Genomic DNA, 20,833 nt, shown 5'->3' on the forward strand with positions numbered 1-20,833 from the left:
TTGTGTGGAAATGTACTGAAAACATATCTAGCTTGCGTTCGTCTGCCTGTGTGACTGCGCTTTGATTATTCAAAAAGTGCAATCCATGCCAATATACCTCACACTCCTCACAGGGGAATCTTATTTACACAGATTCCTTTTCACTCGTTGTCTTTGCACCACATACTGCACGGCACATCCACTACAAAACAGTATCATGCGAGTCCGCGGGGAGGGAGTGACAAGAATAAGTTTCTGCATCAGCAAGGTGCATTTTCATTCCCATGCAGCATTCCAGAGAGGCTCTGTGGGCCCACTGTGACAACTCTGCCTCCCTGCAGGTGTGGAAATGAAATAGGGCCTATAAATAGACGGACAGCTGGGAGTAGAGCGCTGTAGAGCTGGGGGGAGGGAGGGAGAGAGGAGAGGTCCAGCTGGGGATGCAGGTGTGTATAGAGGCTGACCGGCAGAATACCACTGCTGTCTCACCCAGGGGGGAGGGAGGAGGGAGGGAGGGAGGGAGGGAGGGAGGAGGGAGGGAGGGAGGGAGGGGAGGCAGATCCAGTTAAAAAAGTTAGTTAATTATCATATAAAGTTAATTTCATAATATTTAATTGTTTGTTACACTTCCACACACTGAAAAAAACATTTGAATGCGTATTATGCCTCCATTTGACATAATTCAATTAAAAAGAGAAAACTGAAAAATCTATGTTGATATACATGCATTACATACATTTTTTTAACTAAGTGTCATAGTCCTACAGTTGGAAAATGAAAAGAAAGGATCAATGTTACAAAAGAAAACCCTTCTGCCAAGTCTACTGAATAACGTTTTTTATTTAAATAAGTTGCTTTTTAAGAGACACTGACAGTGGAGTTATACTATTTAAACTGTGTTGCCTTTAAGTTGCTGCTTTGTCGTAATGTGATCAAGCAGAACTTATTTTATAATTGTTTACATTTTTTATTATAATTACAAAAGAAAAAACTAAAGATATAATTCCCCTGAGGTCTTTAGAAAGTGAAACATAGTGTAGAGAAATGACGTGGCTTAAAAAAGAGGAATAAACTGTAACACCATGGTGGTGTTGATCATTTTTGACACACGTGTGCAGTCCTCTGTATGTTCTCAGCCCCGGTTTGGTGAGGTGGTTAAAATGAACTGAGTGCAGCCCTGATAGATCGTTTGACACTGTTTCCATGGTTACGGCTGTCTGACTGTTGAATGTTTTGCTGCAGACGGCGACTCTATCTGAAACCGTCCTTCTTCTTTCTCCTCTCCTTCCCCCTCTCTATCTCAGCACCATCTGCACAGGTTGAACCCCTGAAGGCAACATTTGAAATTTCAGCATACAGAACCAAATGAGTGAAAATAATAAAACATTTTCTTGTGTATTTAAAAATATGGGTTATAGTGACAACACTAATGTTGTTTATAAGTGCTGTTTGAACTTACACTATAGTACATTTAATGTGATTTAATTTGGTAATGTTGCGGTTTAATCCTATGTAAGGTTTTACATTTTATTGACTTATCTTTATGAATGCATAGTATATATTGTATTGATCTTGCAACAAAGAAGGACTGATCCGTCCTTACCTCTGCATTATGCACTTCACTATATCGACAGAGCTGACCACAGCATCAATGCAACAGCTTCATGTCTTCTGATTGGCATAAATGAGCAAAGGCTCTCATGTTTGATAAGCACAATATCTAACAAGTATATATAAAGTATATCAAGATTTCTTAATATAGCCATCACCTTAGGGATGCATGATCTTTTTCAACTCACTCTGGCCAATTGTTAGTATACGCACATATTCTTTCCACCTAAAGGCAGCACACACCAAGAATCTCATATTATTATACCTACCGTTATCATGCTGAGACAGATTTAGACAAACAATTCAATGTTTTTTTACAACGTACACATTCACAAAAAAACTATTTTAGCTAAGGTTACATGTTAAAAATGCAATTTTTAGTTTCATATATCATATCTGCCTGTCATATTGGATGAAATATACAATGCCAATATTTTTTGTTTTAAAGCCTTTACTTGCAAAATACTGATACAAATATGATTTTGCATCCCTACTTCCTTTGTCATTAAATCATCTGTTTCAGCAGATTTTATTTGTATGTTTTGAGTCCAAAGAATTGATGTTTGTTTGTTTGCAGATGATATTTCCCTTGTCACCCTTTCAGACCGGCACAGTGACCCAACTCACATTGGTCTGAATGGGTCAGCGTGTGCTTTTGTTTAGTAAAATCTATTCTACTGCAAGTGTAATAACCTGCAACAGAAGCATGAAACAAATAGGTCAAGCGTTGGTTGAACATGCGTTCTCTCTTATTTGAATGGGATATTAGTGTTTCTGGCATGTGCCGCTGTTGCCACAGGGCTGTCTGCATAGTATAATAGTTTGCTGCATTACAGAGAGAGCAGTGTTGTCGTTATTTTTTAAAATCAAACTTCAGCTTTTAGGGCAGAAAATGGTGCTTTCATTCCCGACGGATGGCTCAATATGCTTTTCATGTAAATGACGTCTAGCACTTGCACGCTGGTGTATGCATTAATGCATTAATTCCTCAGAACTATATGCTTTTTTTAGCTGGAGGCAAAATGATACATTCTCATAAAAAAACACTCCCCCGCTTAGAGTCCCGATGCATGACTAAGAACACACACACACACACACACACACACACACACACACACACACACACACACACACCCACACACACACACACACACACACTCTCACACACACACACACACACACACACACACACACACACACACACACACACACACACACACACACACACACACACACACACACACACACACACACACACACAATCATGATTGACAGCAGGAGCTCCCCCTGACCCAGTATTCTGCGACAGTGGGACGATCCCACAGGCCTGTGATTAATGACTAGGCTTTATCCGCTAGTGGTGTGGTAGGCCTGCCAGCCGGGCCACTTAGACTGCCTGGACCACTACCTCCACTGTAAACACACACACACACACACACACACACACACACACACACACACACACACACACACACACACACACACACACACACACACACACACACACACACACACACACACACACTCTGCCTCTGTTTCTCCATGTCTCTCTCTCGTTGCCTACAGGCATTGCATTGTCATATTCATTGTTACAGCTCTAAACCTCTGTCCCAAGCTGACCCCTTCAACACACACACACACACACACACACCACACACACACACACACACACACACACACACACACACACACACACACACACACACACACACACACACACACACACACACACACACACACACACACACACACACACAGAACAATACCAAGAACAATACCAAGAACTCCAGTTCTGCTTTTGTCCTCATGAGTTCAGGGGCTGCAGCTTCTCATAGCAAAAATAATTTAAATATGATTTACATTTGTCCTGCATTAGGACAGTTTCAGTAGTGTGGAGTGACCAATCATGCACAAGGAATTACCACCTCATTTGTCTTTTAAGTGGTCTATTTTGTTTATTCAAACAAAATCCGTCACTTATATCTGGTTCACTGATGAGGTTAAAGAGCAGATTGCGAAGCGGATGTTAAGAAAGGAACCAATTGTTTGATCAGTTGCTGGCCTCACTAACTGACAGTGATTCCTCACATTGTGTTTCTCTCCTGACAGCGAGAGGCAGACCAAGCATCACCAGTCTCGGCCAAACAGTAAACCTCACTGGGATTTCTGTAGCCGTGACAGCGTCCAAACAAACTGCACACACAGCAAAACAAAGCTGGTATGATTTAGTCTGCCTTGATGGGAGGCTCCCTGATAAATTCAGGGAAAGGCTATATTTCCCACTGGAGCAAATCCCTCAGGTGTTACAATATTAATGGGCCCTCAAAGCCTATCTAACATTTGGATGGCATTGGTCCACCTGCCAGATTCAATGCTGCAAGTTAAAATACCAAACATCTGCTGGAATATCAGAATGTGTTGCATTTTCCTCAGCACAGATTTGCACAAAACTAGATCTATGATTATGATTTATTTAAAGCGTTGATTGAAAGACAATTACTCTGCGACTACTTTTGATATTAATCATGTTTTTTCAAGAAAAGTCTCAAAAATGTGCAGTTTTCTAAATGTGAGGAATAATAATGTTCTGTCTCATAAATGATCAGAAACTTAATATCTTTGTCTTGGACATCTTATTGAAATTAAAATGTGCCTTGACATTTTATAGACAATCAATCAGTTAAGAGAAAAATCTACAGATTGGCCGATAATGAAAATAATGATTAGCTACAGAAAATCGTTTAATCAAATAATATATTGTGATATTGATCACATTATCAGCTGCAATTTCAATCTCAATCATTCTGCAACACCCACCACACACTGACTGTTCGCTGATATTTTTAGCTTTTCCTTGGTTTGTCATGGGACCACAGAAGTGTCCTTTGTAGTTTTGTCAGAGTGTGATCTGAACTTGTGGGAGGCTTCAGGGCTTCTTCTGTTACACAGACATGAGGGAAGCTAAAGAGCGTGCCAGTTATCCTTCCAGTACAATCTTTGAGTTCAAAATATAGGAGGTAAAGCCAAAAGCATTACACTATAGGAGTATCACAGCTGACCTTACCTGTCAATTCTTATTATTCTGAAAGGAAATGCACTCCCTAACACTTATTTGACCAGATACTGTATATACGTAGGTGCCCAGTTTGGATCGTATCTATATATAGAATATACAATTGGATCATATCTATATACAGAAGAGGCTTGGGTATATGGCTAACAGCATTATCATGCCATTCAAAGCACTCAGTGACCACTTGTGCTTTATGGGGAGGAGCATTGTCATCATGGAAGACATTGCTCCCACTGGAGACAAAATGCATCATGGGATAATCTAAGTAACCCCTCAGAATATGTTTTAATAGTATAGTACAGACTGGACCATGTGACTCTGAATGGACTCTGTACTGGGTAATAATAACTAGAAAGACACGCCAAGGCCAGTGTTGCATTCAGGTGCTCCTGGGATTGTCCCATTTCCAGAGTTGGAAAGATTGTTGTTACGACTTCTTTGTGTTAATGAGCTCTAAGTCCTAATTTAGAAATAACATTGCCCGAAAGAAGATTATATTTCAGTGTGCAAAGAGTTTAAATAATATATAAATACCTGTTTTCAAGTTGTTGCTTTGATTTGAGCAGGCCTTCACGTACGTTTTCCCAGTTGTGTGTCATTTGTACACACGGGAAGAAAAACTGCCAGCCAGGTTTGCTATCTAGCACCGTCGTGTAAAAGGCATGTTCACATGTTGTCGAGTGAAGTCGAGCACAGCGAAGCAGAACCACCAGCACTATTGTCTACGAGCGGCCATATGGTGGGTGTCCTTGCGTGGTAGCTTAAGGGAGCCTTTCTCCCTGAGATGAAACAATTTTGTTCAGAAATTAAGCTCCTCTCTCAGCCCTCCTTGTTCATCAGACCCTGCCCCATCAGCCACCTCTGAGATCACACGCTGTATCACATCCCAGCCGAGGGCCTGGAGCAGGGACGGCAACCTGAGAATCCCAGGTAGACCTAAACAATCTCCGTCACATGCTCTCTGCGTCTCCCCCTTGTCAAAAAGCCCAGCCCCTGCTTGTGTAGCCCTGCTCCATGCCTCCAGATGTGGCTTAATTTACTGCGACTCTGCTAATTGCTGTAATTAAGGATTAATTACTGTTAATTACCTTCGCATAAACTCATCACCAGTCAAAGAGCGGAGCCTTATGAAATGTGCCATGCACAGGAACACACACCGCAGGGACTTGAGGTGGATTGTGTTACTGGACCTTTTGTTTCACGTCTTGTCCTGGTGCGTAGGGAGGGCTTGTAGGGCAGCAGTTAGGGCAGGACGCTAACTGTCATGGACCATCTCCTCCTGGCTCCTCCACATGTCACCTCCTCACCAACTGTTGCCCTGGACAGCATCACTATGCTGGCTGTTACTTCATCAGAGCCAATGTGTTTTTGTAGCGTATAAACTGAATACTACTAATATTAAACCTCCTACATTTGGACCCAATGCGCTTTAAAGATTAAACGGGTTAAAGCACAGTTAAGGTTTTACCTTGGATTTAGAATTGTCATTGGTCTTAGGTGTTTTTTTCATCAAATATGTTCAAATAGAAATATTAGCCCAGGTTCTAATTTAGACGTTATTATTGCTTAACACCCCCTTAAGAAACGTGACAATATACCAAGCCCTGCCAAAGCTTTAACAAAAAGTTAGTGTGACCAGTGTTACACAATGTTTTCCTGTGGTTCTCTCTCCATAGATGTCTTTTGGCGCTTTTCCTCTGCAGGACCTAGCACGGCTTAGTACGGTATGGTTAGGCCTTGGTAGGCCAGGCTCACTTTATGCTGCGTTTCCATTACAGTTTAGTAGCTCGGGCAGTAACTATAGTAACGCAGTGTAGGCTGCGTAAAACTGCCATGACGTCATCTTCAATGTGAACCACAAAACCAAAACATCAGCCATTAGCTCTTAGCACTCAGAGCTCACAGCTTCTCATATCTGTTCAGAAACTAGACAAAAGTTAAACAAGTACAAACCACAGACTGCCTGTGTCATGGCGAATACAGTCGCTGGTTTATTTATGTCTGTATAGGCCGTTGTTGTGAGTGTGGACGGTCGGAGCATATACAACGTTAGCTTAGCCTGATCAATCCGATCTCCATTCAGATAACACGCATTTTAAAAGGTTTTTCGCCTGCCGTCTTTCGCATTAATTCATGGTTTTTACTAACCGGTATCCATATGTTGTTACTTCGGCATCATTTTGAAACGTGTATTACAATTAAATCATGGTAAAATATGTTCATTTTGTTGTAGTTGTAGCCCCCTTGCCAGCGATTCTCTCTGACCATTCAGCAGTCGAGAGTGTTTACGTCACTAGTTTAGCATATTCCGCTCGGTTGTTGGCCCCGTAAGAACCTCAATTTTGGAGGGCCAGAAAAAAGGTGAAAAAGTAACCCTGAGCCGGAACTACCTCTAGTGGAAAAGCAAAAAAAAGCGGCCCGGGCCAACCGTGCTACGTGCTGCAGTGGAAAGTGCCATTTGTCTCTCTGCTTAAGGGCCGACTGTGCAGCTCGCTGCTATAGCTCGTGACTTCTCCTCAGCTACTGTATTCAGCTACCGTGGTTTCCAGTGCAGCCTGGAGCTGTTCAAACTGCATGGGCTGAGCATGAGTTTGATTCAATGAAGAATATATATATTGTAAGACACCTTAAGAAAGACTGACAGCCAGGGGGCTAATGTATTGTCTATTCTGAATAATGAATTATTTTAATGAAGACTCTTAAATGGGGGTTCTCTGCTTGGTGGCGGGGCGGTGCTCCGAATGGTCTTTTCCTCTGGCGCTGGCTGCCTCATTATCAGGCCAGCCCCTCAGGCCTCAAACTGGCCTGCTTAAGCCTCAGATGATGACGATAATTACCATTATTAGGAGTAGCTGCAGGGGGAACTTGTTCTGAAAAACACCAAGCTGAGTTCTTGCCTTGCTTGCTGCCGCCACCACTGTTGCATGAGAAACTACCGATCGCCAGTGGAGAAAGCTAGCGAGGGAGAGACACAGAGGGACAGGAGGAAATAAAAAAAAAGGAGGGGATGAGGGGAGCGGCCACCAAATCCGCCTAATGTGACGCCTGTCAGCTCGTCTCCCACCAGCTGTCAACTCCCAAATGCACTGGGGTTCATTTTTTTAATTGACACCTCGCTTTCCTATTCCATTTCTATTTTTCGCCTTTCATTTTTCTTCCATCACTCTCTTCGCTCCTTGCCTGAGCCATCCACATGTCCTCGTCTTGGCCGGTCCCTCCAGTATTTCTTTGGTGTTTTTCCTCGTCCTTGGTATCCCCCTTCCCCCCACCCAGTGTCAGATACAAACACCCCAGCTCTGCCCCCTTTTGCACATGATACTCGAGATGGCTGATAAAACATAAAGCTGTTTTAGAGGTATTTTATGACTATGCCCTTGTGTACGGAGGTTGTACAGCTTCCCATTATCTGGTGATGGAGAGAACATTTTTGGCCTAAGAAAGTTTCCCATGATACACCACAAATCTAGCTTTCAGTTTACACATCAGAACATTTTGAAACTATTTAAACAACACAGTATTCAGATTAAAACAATAGTTGTTCCTTGCTGCATAGACTTAAGCTATATTTGGTGATTTCATAATGACTATCCTTTCTTTATAACAGCCCAGATTCAAGAAATGACCACATATACAGTAAATTGGATATTATTACATTTATAACGATAGCACTGTAGTTTACCTCTACTATGTAGTGACTGTATGTGACATATGGCACAATGCTGCATTTTTAGGAGGAATACTTTATTTGTAATGCTGGCATTTAAATCTAAATTAAACTAAAATATATATGGAGCACTAAGAAAAAACCAATCTTACCTTTAGACTCATTTCAGTCTGTTGTTGTATGTAGGAAAAAGCCCTTGTTTGGCTGCTTGTTTGGTTTGGATGAACACTGAGTTTACACATTTTCTGTTTACAGTTCTTGGGGGAGTATTACTTTGTGTGTGATTAAAGTTGTTGAAAGCATTTTGTTGCTCCATAGGGAGTTGCAAGAATCTGATAAGTGAGGCTAGTGTCTCAAGGCTACATTAACTGCCGCTAACATAACATATCCAAATCTCCACACCAAACTCCTGTTGTAGGAGGTGTATTTTGGGTAGTTCAGATGCCATGTGTAAGGTATGGAATAAAAATGACTATGTCTCTGGCAAGAGTTGAAAATATGAAAGATTTATAATCCTTGCCAGTCTACTAAAGAGAACATTTTAAGACCTATGAGTTCATGTCTACACCACTGAGAGCATTCCGTTTACAGTTGAGACTAAGTTAATAACACAATATTTATAATAAAGCAATTGTTTTCATTGCATAGACTTTATTGTGTGATACGGTTAGTAATCCCATAATAACTACATTAAAGCCCATGTTAATTTCAGTAGAAATGACCACATATACAGTAAATGTAATGTAACATAATGTTCATTTAGTGTTCTCAGTAATGATAATAGCATTGCTTAGCACTGTAGTTTACCTCTGGTGTGTGGGTCAGCATAAAATAACGTGCTGCGTCTCATGAAGTCTGTGGAGCTTTATTGTGCTTGCATCACATGCAGATGAGAGCAGGAAGCTAAACTCCTTGGAGGAGCGTGGAGGGGAGGATTTGTATTAGTGATACTTGTCATGTCTGCTGTAAATCACGCTCTTTTTTCAGGTTCCTAGGTTGTTGTTGTTTTGTCTCAGAATGCTGTGTGGCAGGGATGAATGGTGGTGATGTTACATTATCATGTGGCTGTCGCTTTCACTCCTGCTGACTGGTCTGTGACAGGCCCACACACACACACACACACACACACGGTTGTGTCAGGAGCAGGCCTGATTTATTAACTGCTGAAACCCTAGATGACGTGTGCCCACACAATCAATACAGAGCACAGCCACTGCCTGCCCCTCTCTGGGGTCATGTGATGTGGACAAGCGCTAGGGAAGGAAGGACACACACACACAGATATATACACTTCAGCGCTGCAGAGTGTATTGCATTACTGTATTGATGGGAAATACATCCAGTCCAGCGTTGGCTGCATAACTGCCAGTCAGAGGCAGGAAGGGTAAACTTTAATCACGGCTGTCAGGGACATCACTGCTGCCTTGTTTGACCGTAAATCTTCCTAATTGTGACAGAATACTTCAACATCATTAATTAAACATGTTTTCATTTAAAAGCACTCGCAGGGCGCCGGCTGGGTGCTCAGGGTAGTCTGCCAATGTGCATAGCTGCATATTCATCCTATGTGTGTGTGTGTGTGTGTGTGTGTGTGTGTGTGTGTGTGTGTGTGTGTGTGTGTGTGTGTGTGTGTGTGTGTGTGTGTGTGTGTGTGTGTGTGTGTGTGTGTGTGTTTACAGTCATGCACACAGTGTATGTTTGTGTGTGTGCACCTTGATATCCCCTGTATGAGTGGGTGGCTTAATCGTCATGTTTATTTACACTCCTGTTGTCTGCAAACAGCAGGCAGTGGCGCGATGGGTATGAGCCAGCCCTTAAGGAAGTAAAACAGCAGAAATTAATTTAGTCAATAGCCAAAAACAAAGGCTTATTCTTAGAATTCCATTCATTATTCAGGAAACTACTCGGGAATTGTTTATGATACGTATTCATTTTTTATGCCTTGCCTTTTTGGGTTTAGTGCCCCACATCTCAGGGAAGGAATTATACAAGTGCATGCACAAAGGATTGGAGGAAGGAGGGAGGAGGGAGGGAGGTAGGAAGCGACAGAGAGGGGGAATTGTGTCCTCTCATTGTTCAATTAAGTCTGTCGGTAATGATCAAGATGAGATGATGGCCATCTTCCTTTTATAGATACTAATCTGTGACTGCCCGTGGAATAAGGAAAGCGCAGTATGGACCCCATGCCTTTGTTTCTGGTATAATAGACTTGAAAGTGTGTATGAAAGGTTTCTGGCGTTACAATAAAAGTGATGTGAGCATGTGATGTATTGTAATAGAGGGCCTTCTCGCTGTCAGGTGATTATGTTAATGTATAGTGCATGGTTGCAGAGTTCACAACGAGCACTCTGACTGGCATTGAGGTCTAATCAATTTCATTGCTGTTACTGAACAGAAATAAATAAAGCTGATGGCTGTGGTTAGGGTAATTATGCCACAGCACAGTGAATTGTTTGATTTTCCTTATTAATTGTATTTATTTAATCCATTTCATGCTTTTAGTTGTGCACTCAGGGACTTGGAGGGAATGAATAAATCACTCTTAGGCTCATTAGATTCCCCTTCTGGTTGGGATGTGCCACTATTTTGTCAGAATTAAATTGGCGAGTGTTATAATTTCCCGCTGGTGTGATTCACATGAAAAATATCCACATATCCGTCCACCAGCCCATGTGCAAAGGCACCCACACACACACATGCGTCTGCTCCACATCTGAACTCCTGACCTTTTCCAGCCGTCTGATAGCCATTGACATTTGCCTCTTGAGCCGAGCTTGCTCACGTGTTGGAGCTGATGGGAATGGATGATGTTATTGCTGGAGGAGGAAAAGATAGGGAAGGAAAGAGGAGCAGGAGGGGGGGATGGGGTTTGAAAAGAGAAGCACCAGGGTAGACAAGCTCCCCGGGAATCCATCTGGACCCCCTGCTCTCCAGAAAGGTCACAGGGCAACTCAACCTTACATCCTCATTACAAAAGAGCCGTCGCTGTGACTGTGGGTTACAATATGGCTTCACTGCTCTGTCACACAACCTGTCATTTTCCCTCACTGTCCCCAGTCATCATGGAGAAGACATACAGGGTGTAGTATCAGATCGCCCTCCTCAAACATTTTGATAGATGCGTAGATTAAAGTGAATATGAAAGATGTTGTGGCAGCGTGGGCTTTGTCTTTGTCCTTGAAGACAGTGGATAGAATGGAGGGCTGCACCTGGTCGTCTGTTTTCAGCACCTCGGAGAAAAGCAGGACGCTCTGCTGCTTTACCGAGGGAGCCTTCTGGTGGCCGAGAGAGGCAGAGCAGTGCAGCTGGTCTGTAAATGAACATTCAGGATGAAAAACCTCTTTATACGGTTTATGTGGGAAAACAGTCATTTATAATCGAGATAACAACACATCAATTCACAACTTCTAAAAATGAAATAAAGAAACGTAATTTCTACAATAGATAGATGGATCAATGGATAGATAGATAGATAGATAGATGGATAGATCCTTTGTTCATCCCAAATTGGGAATGTATTTTCTTACAGCAGAAATTAGTTCATGTAAAAAAACTAGATATTGTTATAATGGACCACAGTAGAAAATGGTGTCACTATAGTGTTGTTCACAGTTTTACAGTGTGACTGTGTGTAAGACTTGTTTTGATAATGGTCAAGCTTCTGATTTAAGCTTTAAGCCTAACTCACCAATAGTATTTATGTAGCAGGCAGCAATTATTTGTATGCTTTTTATTCTTTAAGTAACTTAAAATGTAAACATACCCAGAAAAAAAGATGTGTGCACGCTTAGCGTAAATAGATACCTTGTGTCATCTTTACAAAAATAAAGACTTCATATTGTTAAAAACACTTAACTTCAGCCCTTCATTTGCCTCACTGCCTTTATTAAGGCACAGTGAACTCGAGTAGATCCAGAATTGTTTTTTCAATCTAATCGTTACAAGACTTGAAATCGTCTTAAATCGTGGGTTACCAAAAGACTCACATCACTACTTAATTTGAGCCGGTGTTACATATATTTCTCAGATGATCTGGGTGTGTGGATGTGAGCAAGACTGCATTGGTTATGTGTACATACATTATGTGAATGTTGTTTGTGCGTGTCTGTCTCAGCAGGGCTTTCTTTGTGTGTTTACGCTTCACTCTGCACGGTGGGAGCCAAGTGTCAGTGAGAGCTGAGCGGCTGTAGGAGTGTGAATGCGTGCAGGTTCAGACCCCCCCAACCTGTGTGTAAACAGACCTCAGTGTCCATTGTACGGACATCCTTTGTCCTGCCAAATGGAGATTACAATGTGAAAACTGCACAGGTGTTCCAGGTGTAATGTTAAAACTGTGTAGTTATGTGTACATCCACTTTGACCTTAAGATTATATTTGTTTGTTACAGTTTAATACTGAGGGAGTACTACAATAATTTCACCTTACTGCTCTTACAATCCATTTCAGGAAGATATTTTGTATATATTTCAGTAACATACTATACTTTTAATAGTATATGTCCATATTTTCCTTCTGTTTTTTTTAGTTTTCTTTTATATAATATTTTGTATTCTTCTCTTTCTACTCTTAATGTTAGTTATTAATTTATTCTAACATTACATTACATTACATTGCATTTAGCTGACGCTTTTATCCAAAGCGACTTACAATAAGTACATTCGACCATGAAGACACAACCTTGAACCTAACAATACTCTAACTATGTTTATGTTATGCAGAAAAACACCAAAGCATATTGCTCAAGAGCTACTTGGCAATACATTTGATTATTTTTCAGATATTTGTGTAACTTCTTCTGGAGGGATTTGATGATTAACAGTAGCTTCATTTTTATGTTTAAGTGTCTTTGCATGAGTCTAACGTGTGTTATTACTTACTTACCTACTTACTCACTGTTGTTTCTGTTTGGAAAGCATCTGACAAGATAATATAGCCATCAGCCAAAAACTACACATAGCCGGAGCATAAGGAGAGCAATGAAAGATGAACTCTCGTGGAAGGCTGTGTTAATTATTTTTTTACATGAAATGATAGTCAAAATCGATGAAATTATAGTTTTATGGTCCTGCCTAGCTGCCGGCTTCTGTGAGGCGACAGGGTTTTATGGCACAGACTTCAACTATTACATCGATGGCCATATAACAGGAGTTCACTCTGTAGGCTGCAGTTAAGACTCTTTCTCAGTCAGAATTATTACACCTTTCTTCTCACTTTGAACATCCATGTAACTAGGGCTGTATCAGTTTCTCACCTCATCCTCTCCTGTCTTTCACAGTGCTCAGTATCCGTGGCGGCCAGGAGGAGGAGCCTCCAGATCCTCAGCTGATGCGCCTGGACAACATGCTGCTGGCGGAGGGCGTGGCCGGGCCGGAGAAAGGTGGCGGGTCGGCGGCAGCAGCAGCCGCTGCGGCAGCCGCTGGCGGCGTCGGAGCAGACAACTCAACAGAACACTCCGACTACCGAGCCAAGCTGTCTCAGATCAGACAAATCTACCACACAGAGCTGGAGAAATATGAACAGGTGGGGGTCATTTCTCAGCTGTTATTATTCTTATTTATTCTGTAACACAAATTAATATTGTCATTTGGAAATGTGCATATGTGGTATTCCCATGTAGCACACAATGAATGTGGATGTTACACAGTAATCCTGCGCTAAGCTTTAATTCAAACCCCATAATAGGAATGAAAAAGCACTGTTTTAAATGTTCCACCTTTTGAATACTAGTTTTTTAAGCAACAGTATATTTAATTGTTTTATCATTGTCTCCTCCTCCAAAATCTTCCCACTACTCAGGTGACGACTATGGGATGTGTTGTAATTTCAAATTTCTCTTTTCTGTTTAAATGTGCAACTACTGAAAAAGTTGGAAATCGTCTCGACTGGTGGTGGATATGGACAAAACTTAAAAAAAAATGTCAGTGATTTTAATCTTTATAAATTATTACGTTGTTGACATGCACAAAAATATGTGTCTTGACATAACTAAGTTGCAAACATGTTTACTGTCTTCTCTATGGAGGACAAAGGATGTAGTGGTGGTACATTACACAGATTTACACCAGTTTCAGGGGCGATGAACAATGACCTACCTGACTGCTGAAAAACATTTTCTTTTTAATGATAATTAAAAGAAAATGCATGAATGCAGGGATGTAGAATTTACATTTATCCTTTTTATATCTAGTGTATATGCTTTACCCCAATTCCTATGTTTCTGTATTTTTAAAAAAAACATGCAACTGAGTCCTTATCCTCAGTTGTCCTTGCCTGTCCGGTGCATGTGGAAAAAAGCTCCATCTATGAAGCTAAAATTGGAATAAGTCTGTTTAAATGGTATATAAGTAAGCTATTGTCCTCAGAATATTTTAACCAAGCATAATGCTCTTAAAATCAGCTCTCACAGGCCAACTCGTGACACGACAAGCTTTCAGAGATGTTATCTTCAGCAGGCAAGCAGCATTATATCAGTTACACACCAGCTCTTTTCCAAAGACTGTAACATCTTGTCATTTCCTCGGAAGTCAAAGCGTCCTGGGTTTGTCATCTTCTCCGAGTAAGGCTAGTCATCGCTAACTGTCACAGTCAATACACACCTGAGCATTTTTGTGTCACCACGCTATGTACACCTCGCACGCGTATGAGTGAGTAGTGTCTGGCGTGTGTGTGCAAGCAGAACGGCTGCTCTCTGCATCACTTTGACTGACGTAACCCTGGTGTTGACAAGCAACAGACACCTTGGCTCTGAACGCAGTCATATCCAGTGACTGATTCAGACAGAGAGAGAGAATGAGGTAGACTGAAAGATGGAGTAAAAAAGAGAGCGAGACAGTTTAAACCTCTTGAACGTTAACGGGACTGAAAGCCTGCTGTCATTTTAGATTTCTCTTCACTTGTCACATTTTCTCTTCCATTGAAGAGAAGTCTTTTTAATATTCAGAGTCTTGCAGCCTCCACTGTATGACTCGCCATTACATTTGTTTGGGGCGAAACATCGCACTGTCTGCTGCTTTAATTTAGACTATCCATATACCCGCTAACGCTGGTGCTGATAGACAGTCAAAAGGGCTTCTACGAGGCCAAGGCCCACCAGTGAAGGTGCGGCCTCTCCAGAATCCAATTTCAGCCTTTTGTTCATTCTGTAAGTGTTGATCGGCCGTGATAGGTCTTCTTTTTATGAATCCTGTCTGTCTGTGCATCCAGGCGTGCAATGAGTTCACCACCCATGTGATGAACTTGCTGAGGGAGCAGTCTCGCACACGACCCATCTCGCCCAAAGAGATTGAGCGCATGGTCAGCATCATCCACCGCAAGTTCAACTCCATCCAGATGCAGCTGAAACAGAGCACCTGCGAGGCCGTCATGATCCTGCGCTCACGCTTCCTCGACGCCAGGTCTGTGTGTGTCTGTGGACAAAAACATGTTTTTGTAGCCATACATTGTGCTCCAATGTTATTTTTTATTTTAAATATAGGTTGATGTGTTTTTGTTGCCACTGGTCAGATTGTGGTTATATTGTGTGATTCCCTGGATTTCTCCTCTTTTTTTTTTTCCTGAATGTGTTTAACCATTTTTTTTTTTTTGTTCCTTTTTGTTTCAGAATTGTTCAAATAAACTGAACTATCCTGATTTAAATAATGAATCAATCTAGTGGTTTATCTTTAATAACTTTCTGCTCTGTCTGTTTCCTTTCTGCCAGACGAAAGAGGAGGAACTTCAACAAACAGGCGACAGAGATCCTAAACGAGTACTTTTACTCCCACCTCAGTAACCCTTATCCCAGCGAGGAGGCCAAAGAAGAGCTGGCCAAGAAATGCAGCATCACAATGTCACAGGTAACCAATCGTACAAAATAAACATTATTATTGCTACTCAATCGAGGCCTTGCAGGATTTATGGTTTCTATGGTCAATAAGTAAAACTCAAATCTAAATGAACTATTAGCTGGGGGATACAAGACATGTAATTGTATCAATATTTATGGTCATATATTTTATATTATTTTAGAAGAAAGGAATATGATCTAAATCTTAATCTCTTTAAAAAAGAAAAATGTGTATGTTGGTGATTTGGTTTGTATTTGGAAGGAGCTAGCTTTACCAAACCAACGTTAATCCGCCACGTGTATTGTGCTAACTGGTACAAGAAGCATAATTCAGGTTTAGCTATTGAGTATTAATATTCAACACTGCAAGTAAAATGTTACTGAATGTATGCCCTCGGATTCCACATTTGGTAATGTTTAAATCCAAATTCAGTGAAAACATAAATATATGTAAAGGTTTGTTACATCCCTCAGCATGTTCCTTCTTGGTGTGTTATCTCATGTGGGATGGGCTGTTATGGTGCTGAAAGTATTACAGTAAGAATTTGTTGCTGATTGATTTCTTAGAGCTCATAGTAAACACACAAATGATATTGTGTAGGCGATTGAATGGAACAAAATCTACTGTCATCTGTGTTTTTAAAACAGACATGTTTTTTAAGGATTTAATTGAAAGATACAAACTGTATTTTTCTAATTATAAAAAACATGTACGTTTAATACTGAGAGCACTGCTAAATGCGCTGGATAAAATGTATATCTATATGTAATGTCTGTTCATATTATTATTTGTATGGCGGTGTATTTAATTGAGAAATGTCCAGTCAGAAGGGTTCCACGTAATCTTGGTCATAGAATGCAAAACAGTTTCCAAATGATTTTTTTTCTAGCCCAGTGGTTCTAAATTGGATTTAATTTATTCAATGATTTAAAAGAAACAAATACCACTGGACATGTTAGAAATCATTGAGAATAGAAACACATTAAAGCCTGAGTGCTTATTTCCCTTGTGGTCATCTTGATGTGTGCATGGATATCAGCTTAAATTCATTACGACTCAGCAGTTGTGTTTTGTCATTGTTTTTTTTTACAGGTATCAAACTGGTTTGGGAACAAAAGAATCCGGTACAAGAAAAACATCGGCAAGTTCCAAGAGGAGGCCAACATGTACGCAGCGAGGACCGCCGTCAGTGCAACCAGTGTGTCTGCTCAAGGCAGCCAGGCTAACTCCCCATCCACCCCCAATTCAGCAGGTGAGCCCCTACAGACCACTGAGTTAGAATACAAATAAACTTTATAGTTCGAAGAATAGGAAAATATTAGCAGATAGATGAACAAGAGCACTATAAAGTTCTTATTCTTTGCACCTGATCCCCAACTCAAGATCTCTGGTGTTTTTTCTTTCCAACAGAAGGACTCTCTCCTTCTTTACTAACACAGTAATATAATGAGGCTTTCTCGCTCTTCCATCTTTTTTCCTCCCTTTCCTTTGCCGTTCTGTCTCTCTCACTCATGTTTCTCCGTCTCTCCCTCCCTCTCTCTCTCCGTCTCTGTTATTGACCTCTTGGTCTTTGTGGACGTTAATTTGTCCTGCCCTCTTGTCCGGTTGAACCCTGTGCATGCCATTAAGCTGCTCAGAGGGCAAGCGGAGTCTTTTGTCATATAGAGACTTCGCAACTGTAATTGGATTAGGACCGGGTGTTGAAATCAAGTTACCGCGATGGTCTCTTTACATCTGGGGAGCTGGGGTCCATTAAAGGGACGAAGACGATCTTTGGGTCTTCCTGCGGATCAATTATGACTTCCTTAATGAAACACTAGCAGCACGGACATTTAACAACAATACAATCCATAAGGCTTGTTTTAACTGGACTTAAACCGTTTTATGATGATTTTCTGTCTCATGGATCTTGCTGGTTGATTTTTCCTTGTAGATTAAGCTTCAGTGATATTCTGTAGCATGTTAGTAGAGAAAACCTTTTTCATGATGCTGCAGCCCCCACCAACTAACCCACTCAATGCACTTTTGCTTAAGCATGATCATTTTAACTCCTTTTTCTCTTACTCTTTTCTTCCTTTGTCTCTCTCTTCTCTTTCCTTTGTCCTACCCTCTTGCTCTTTTCCCTCTTCTCTGCCTCTGTGTATTCTCAGGTTCTGCTGGCTCTTTTAACATGTCAAATTCCGGAGACTTGTTCATGAGTGTGCAGTCCCTCAATGGGGACTCGTACCAAGGGGGGCAGGTTGGGGCCAACATACAATCCCAGGTAGGCGCCTCTCCAAGCTTACACCCTTTTCCACCAAAAATATGTAGGTTTTTAAACATAAGAAAACCTGCTAGAAAACAGTAAATGTACTCCTTTTCTATTTCTAGTAGATGAGTAGGAATTTCTTTTTTTGCCGTGTCAAGTCTTTAAAACACCGGAAAGAGGGTAGATTATAAATGGTGGTTAATATTTTTATTATTATTTTTATATTTGTCACTTATTCAGTCTCTCCTGAACCATAGTTGCTGAATCTTGTGGAAAGACTAACAAAAACGTTTTTGATGAGATGTTTGTTTGAATGAAGTGTGTGTTATAATGGTCAGCGAGGTAACATTACTGTTGTTGTCCAAGGACTCTGGTGGCTTTAAGGAGAGGATATGAATTGTATTTTTTGTACTTAATATACTTTTTGCACAATTACTTATAATAATTGCCCAAATCCCTGTTGATTGTATTAATTGCTATACAAATAACTATAACGTGTCTCATAGCATGGCACTAGAAAAGGGAGACAAAAATGAGATCCTCCACCTGGGTGCAATGTATCTATCACTGCCGATCGGTGCTTGGAGCCGATAAATATCTGTGACTACTGCAGAATTATTTATCGCTGGAATGAATGCCGAATGTGACCTTTCATACTGAAAACAAATGGCAGGTGTGAGTGGGGTTTTTTTTTTGTCCAGTGGGAAAAAGGGGCTTTAGTGACTGAAAGTCCGGTCTGGAGTGCAGATGCCAACAGTAAACTTGACCTACACAGTGCAACAAAGGTACACTTAGCCTGAAGCTCTACATTAACGTAGAAGTCATTGTCAACCCACAATGAGTAGACGACTGCAGGACAGTTTTGGAAACGGTTGCAACACTCATCAAGACCTGACAAGAGTTCACATAGCCACTGGTGCACTGCAGCGCCCCTGACCTTGCCCCCAGTGGACAGTGATGACCAGCACAATGTTCTCAGCGTACAACTCTCACCATAAATTAAGGGAATCACCACCCGTGGTAATATTCTCATTTGTTTCGGTGCTTTTGGCATCATTTCCCTATCCCTCCAATCCCCCCTTTTTCTATTCAGATCAGCTCTCCAAACGCTTTAGGTCGGTTAATGAATATGCAAATGGTACGAGCCTCATAAGAGGTAAAGAGGTCTTCAGGGTTAGCCTTTTAATTATTAAAACTCATGTTCCTTTAAAAGGGTTATTGTCTGAACATGTAAGAATGGCCTCGCTCTCAGGGTTTCACAATTAAAAGAAAGCCAAGACAAAAGATGAAGTACAACTTCCACTTGATTGGCTTGTTGAGTTTTTTGTTGGGAAATCCCTCAGGCAGGGGTGTTTTCATGCATAACCTGAAGGGCTACATTGGTGAATCTGCAAAGGACATGGAAATGAAAGATCTGACCTCAGTTGCACCACATTTGTATTGGCAGCAACAATGGGTTAACATGTTTTAATGAGTAGATTCATGAGATCATTTATTTTATTTCAATAGATCATTTAAACAGGGTCCACACAGACTGTTGGGCCAGAGTTAGAGGTACAGGTAATTTGCATCTGCAGTCCCTTCGCAGGTAGATATTAAAAACAATTCATACAATTAAAAGCAATACACTACATTTAGAAATATACACATATATCACACAATACACAACCACACAAAAAAACGATGGAGTCTGCTTGTGTGCCATTGAAAACAAGCCTCTATGTCTGCTTACACAGTGAACAATATTGTGAGTAGTGTGCAGCTATACGTAGAAGAATGACTCACCGTTACATTTGTAATGTCTGATTTTGATGTGTTATTAAAACACAAATACAAATAAATGAATAATTAGTTACTCATTGTCATTTTTCTTGTTTTTTTGTCCATTTGCAACGTCTGTTATCCAGCTTGTAATAGCAGCCAAATCATTCAGATTCGTTGTTTGTAACCTTTTCCTGTTTATTGTACCCTTTCACTATCAGACTGACCTTTCCTTGTGCATGGCTGTCTTTGTTATCCAGAGCTTTTGTCTGACCAGGCCTTTTGTCTGTGTCCCTGCCGTTCCAGGTGGATACCCTTCGCCATGTTATCAGCCAGACCGGAGGATACAGTGACAGCCTCGCTGCCAGCCAGATGTACAGTCCACAGGGCATCAACGTAAGACCTGTAAACAATCTCCTTCTGTCCTCCTCTACATTTCCTCTGCTGTCTCACTTTGAAATGAATCCAAGATGTGTATAATCAAAATGTATTGCGATACAATTGCTGATTGCCTGTTAAAAAAATGTAGTGAATTGCCTAAACCAAGGATTTAGTAACATGGTTTCTTTGTGTTACTTTTGGATTACTTAATAACAAATATGCAAACAAAGACAATATAAAAGAAAAAACTATCAGAAACCTTTTTTGAAAACTTGCAAGTAGCAAGAGAA

General features: G+C 41.0%; 1 protein-coding gene across 4 annotated transcripts in view; it reads left to right on the forward strand.

The window, feature by feature from the left end:
• Nucleotides 1-20,833, forward strand: part of pbx1a (pre-B-cell leukemia homeobox 1a) — a 50,497-nt gene that overhangs the window by 24,243 nt on the left and 5,421 nt on the right. Inside the window, exons 3-9 of one of the 4 annotated variants that reach the window (XM_034234539.1) lie at nt 13,603-13,847; nt 14,194-14,244; nt 15,531-15,721; nt 16,027-16,162; nt 17,246-17,405; nt 18,304-18,416; nt 20,469-20,558. In XM_034234539.1, coding sequence (XP_034090430.1) covers nt 13,603-13,847; nt 14,194-14,244; nt 15,531-15,721; nt 16,027-16,162; nt 17,246-17,405; nt 18,304-18,416; nt 20,469-20,558 — 986 coding nt within the window. The remainder of the gene's footprint in view (nt 1-13,602; nt 13,848-14,193; nt 14,245-15,530; nt 15,722-16,026; nt 16,163-17,245; nt 17,406-18,303; nt 18,417-20,468; nt 20,559-20,833) is intronic. The other 3 variants (XM_034234542.1, XM_034234541.1, XM_034234543.1) reach the window with 3 other exon arrangements.

Source organism: Gymnodraco acuticeps, unplaced genomic scaffold (assembly GCF_902827175.1).
Source record: "Gymnodraco acuticeps unplaced genomic scaffold, fGymAcu1.1, whole genome shotgun sequence".
Lineage (NCBI taxonomy): Eukaryota > Metazoa > Chordata > Actinopteri > Perciformes > Bathydraconidae > Gymnodraco > Gymnodraco acuticeps.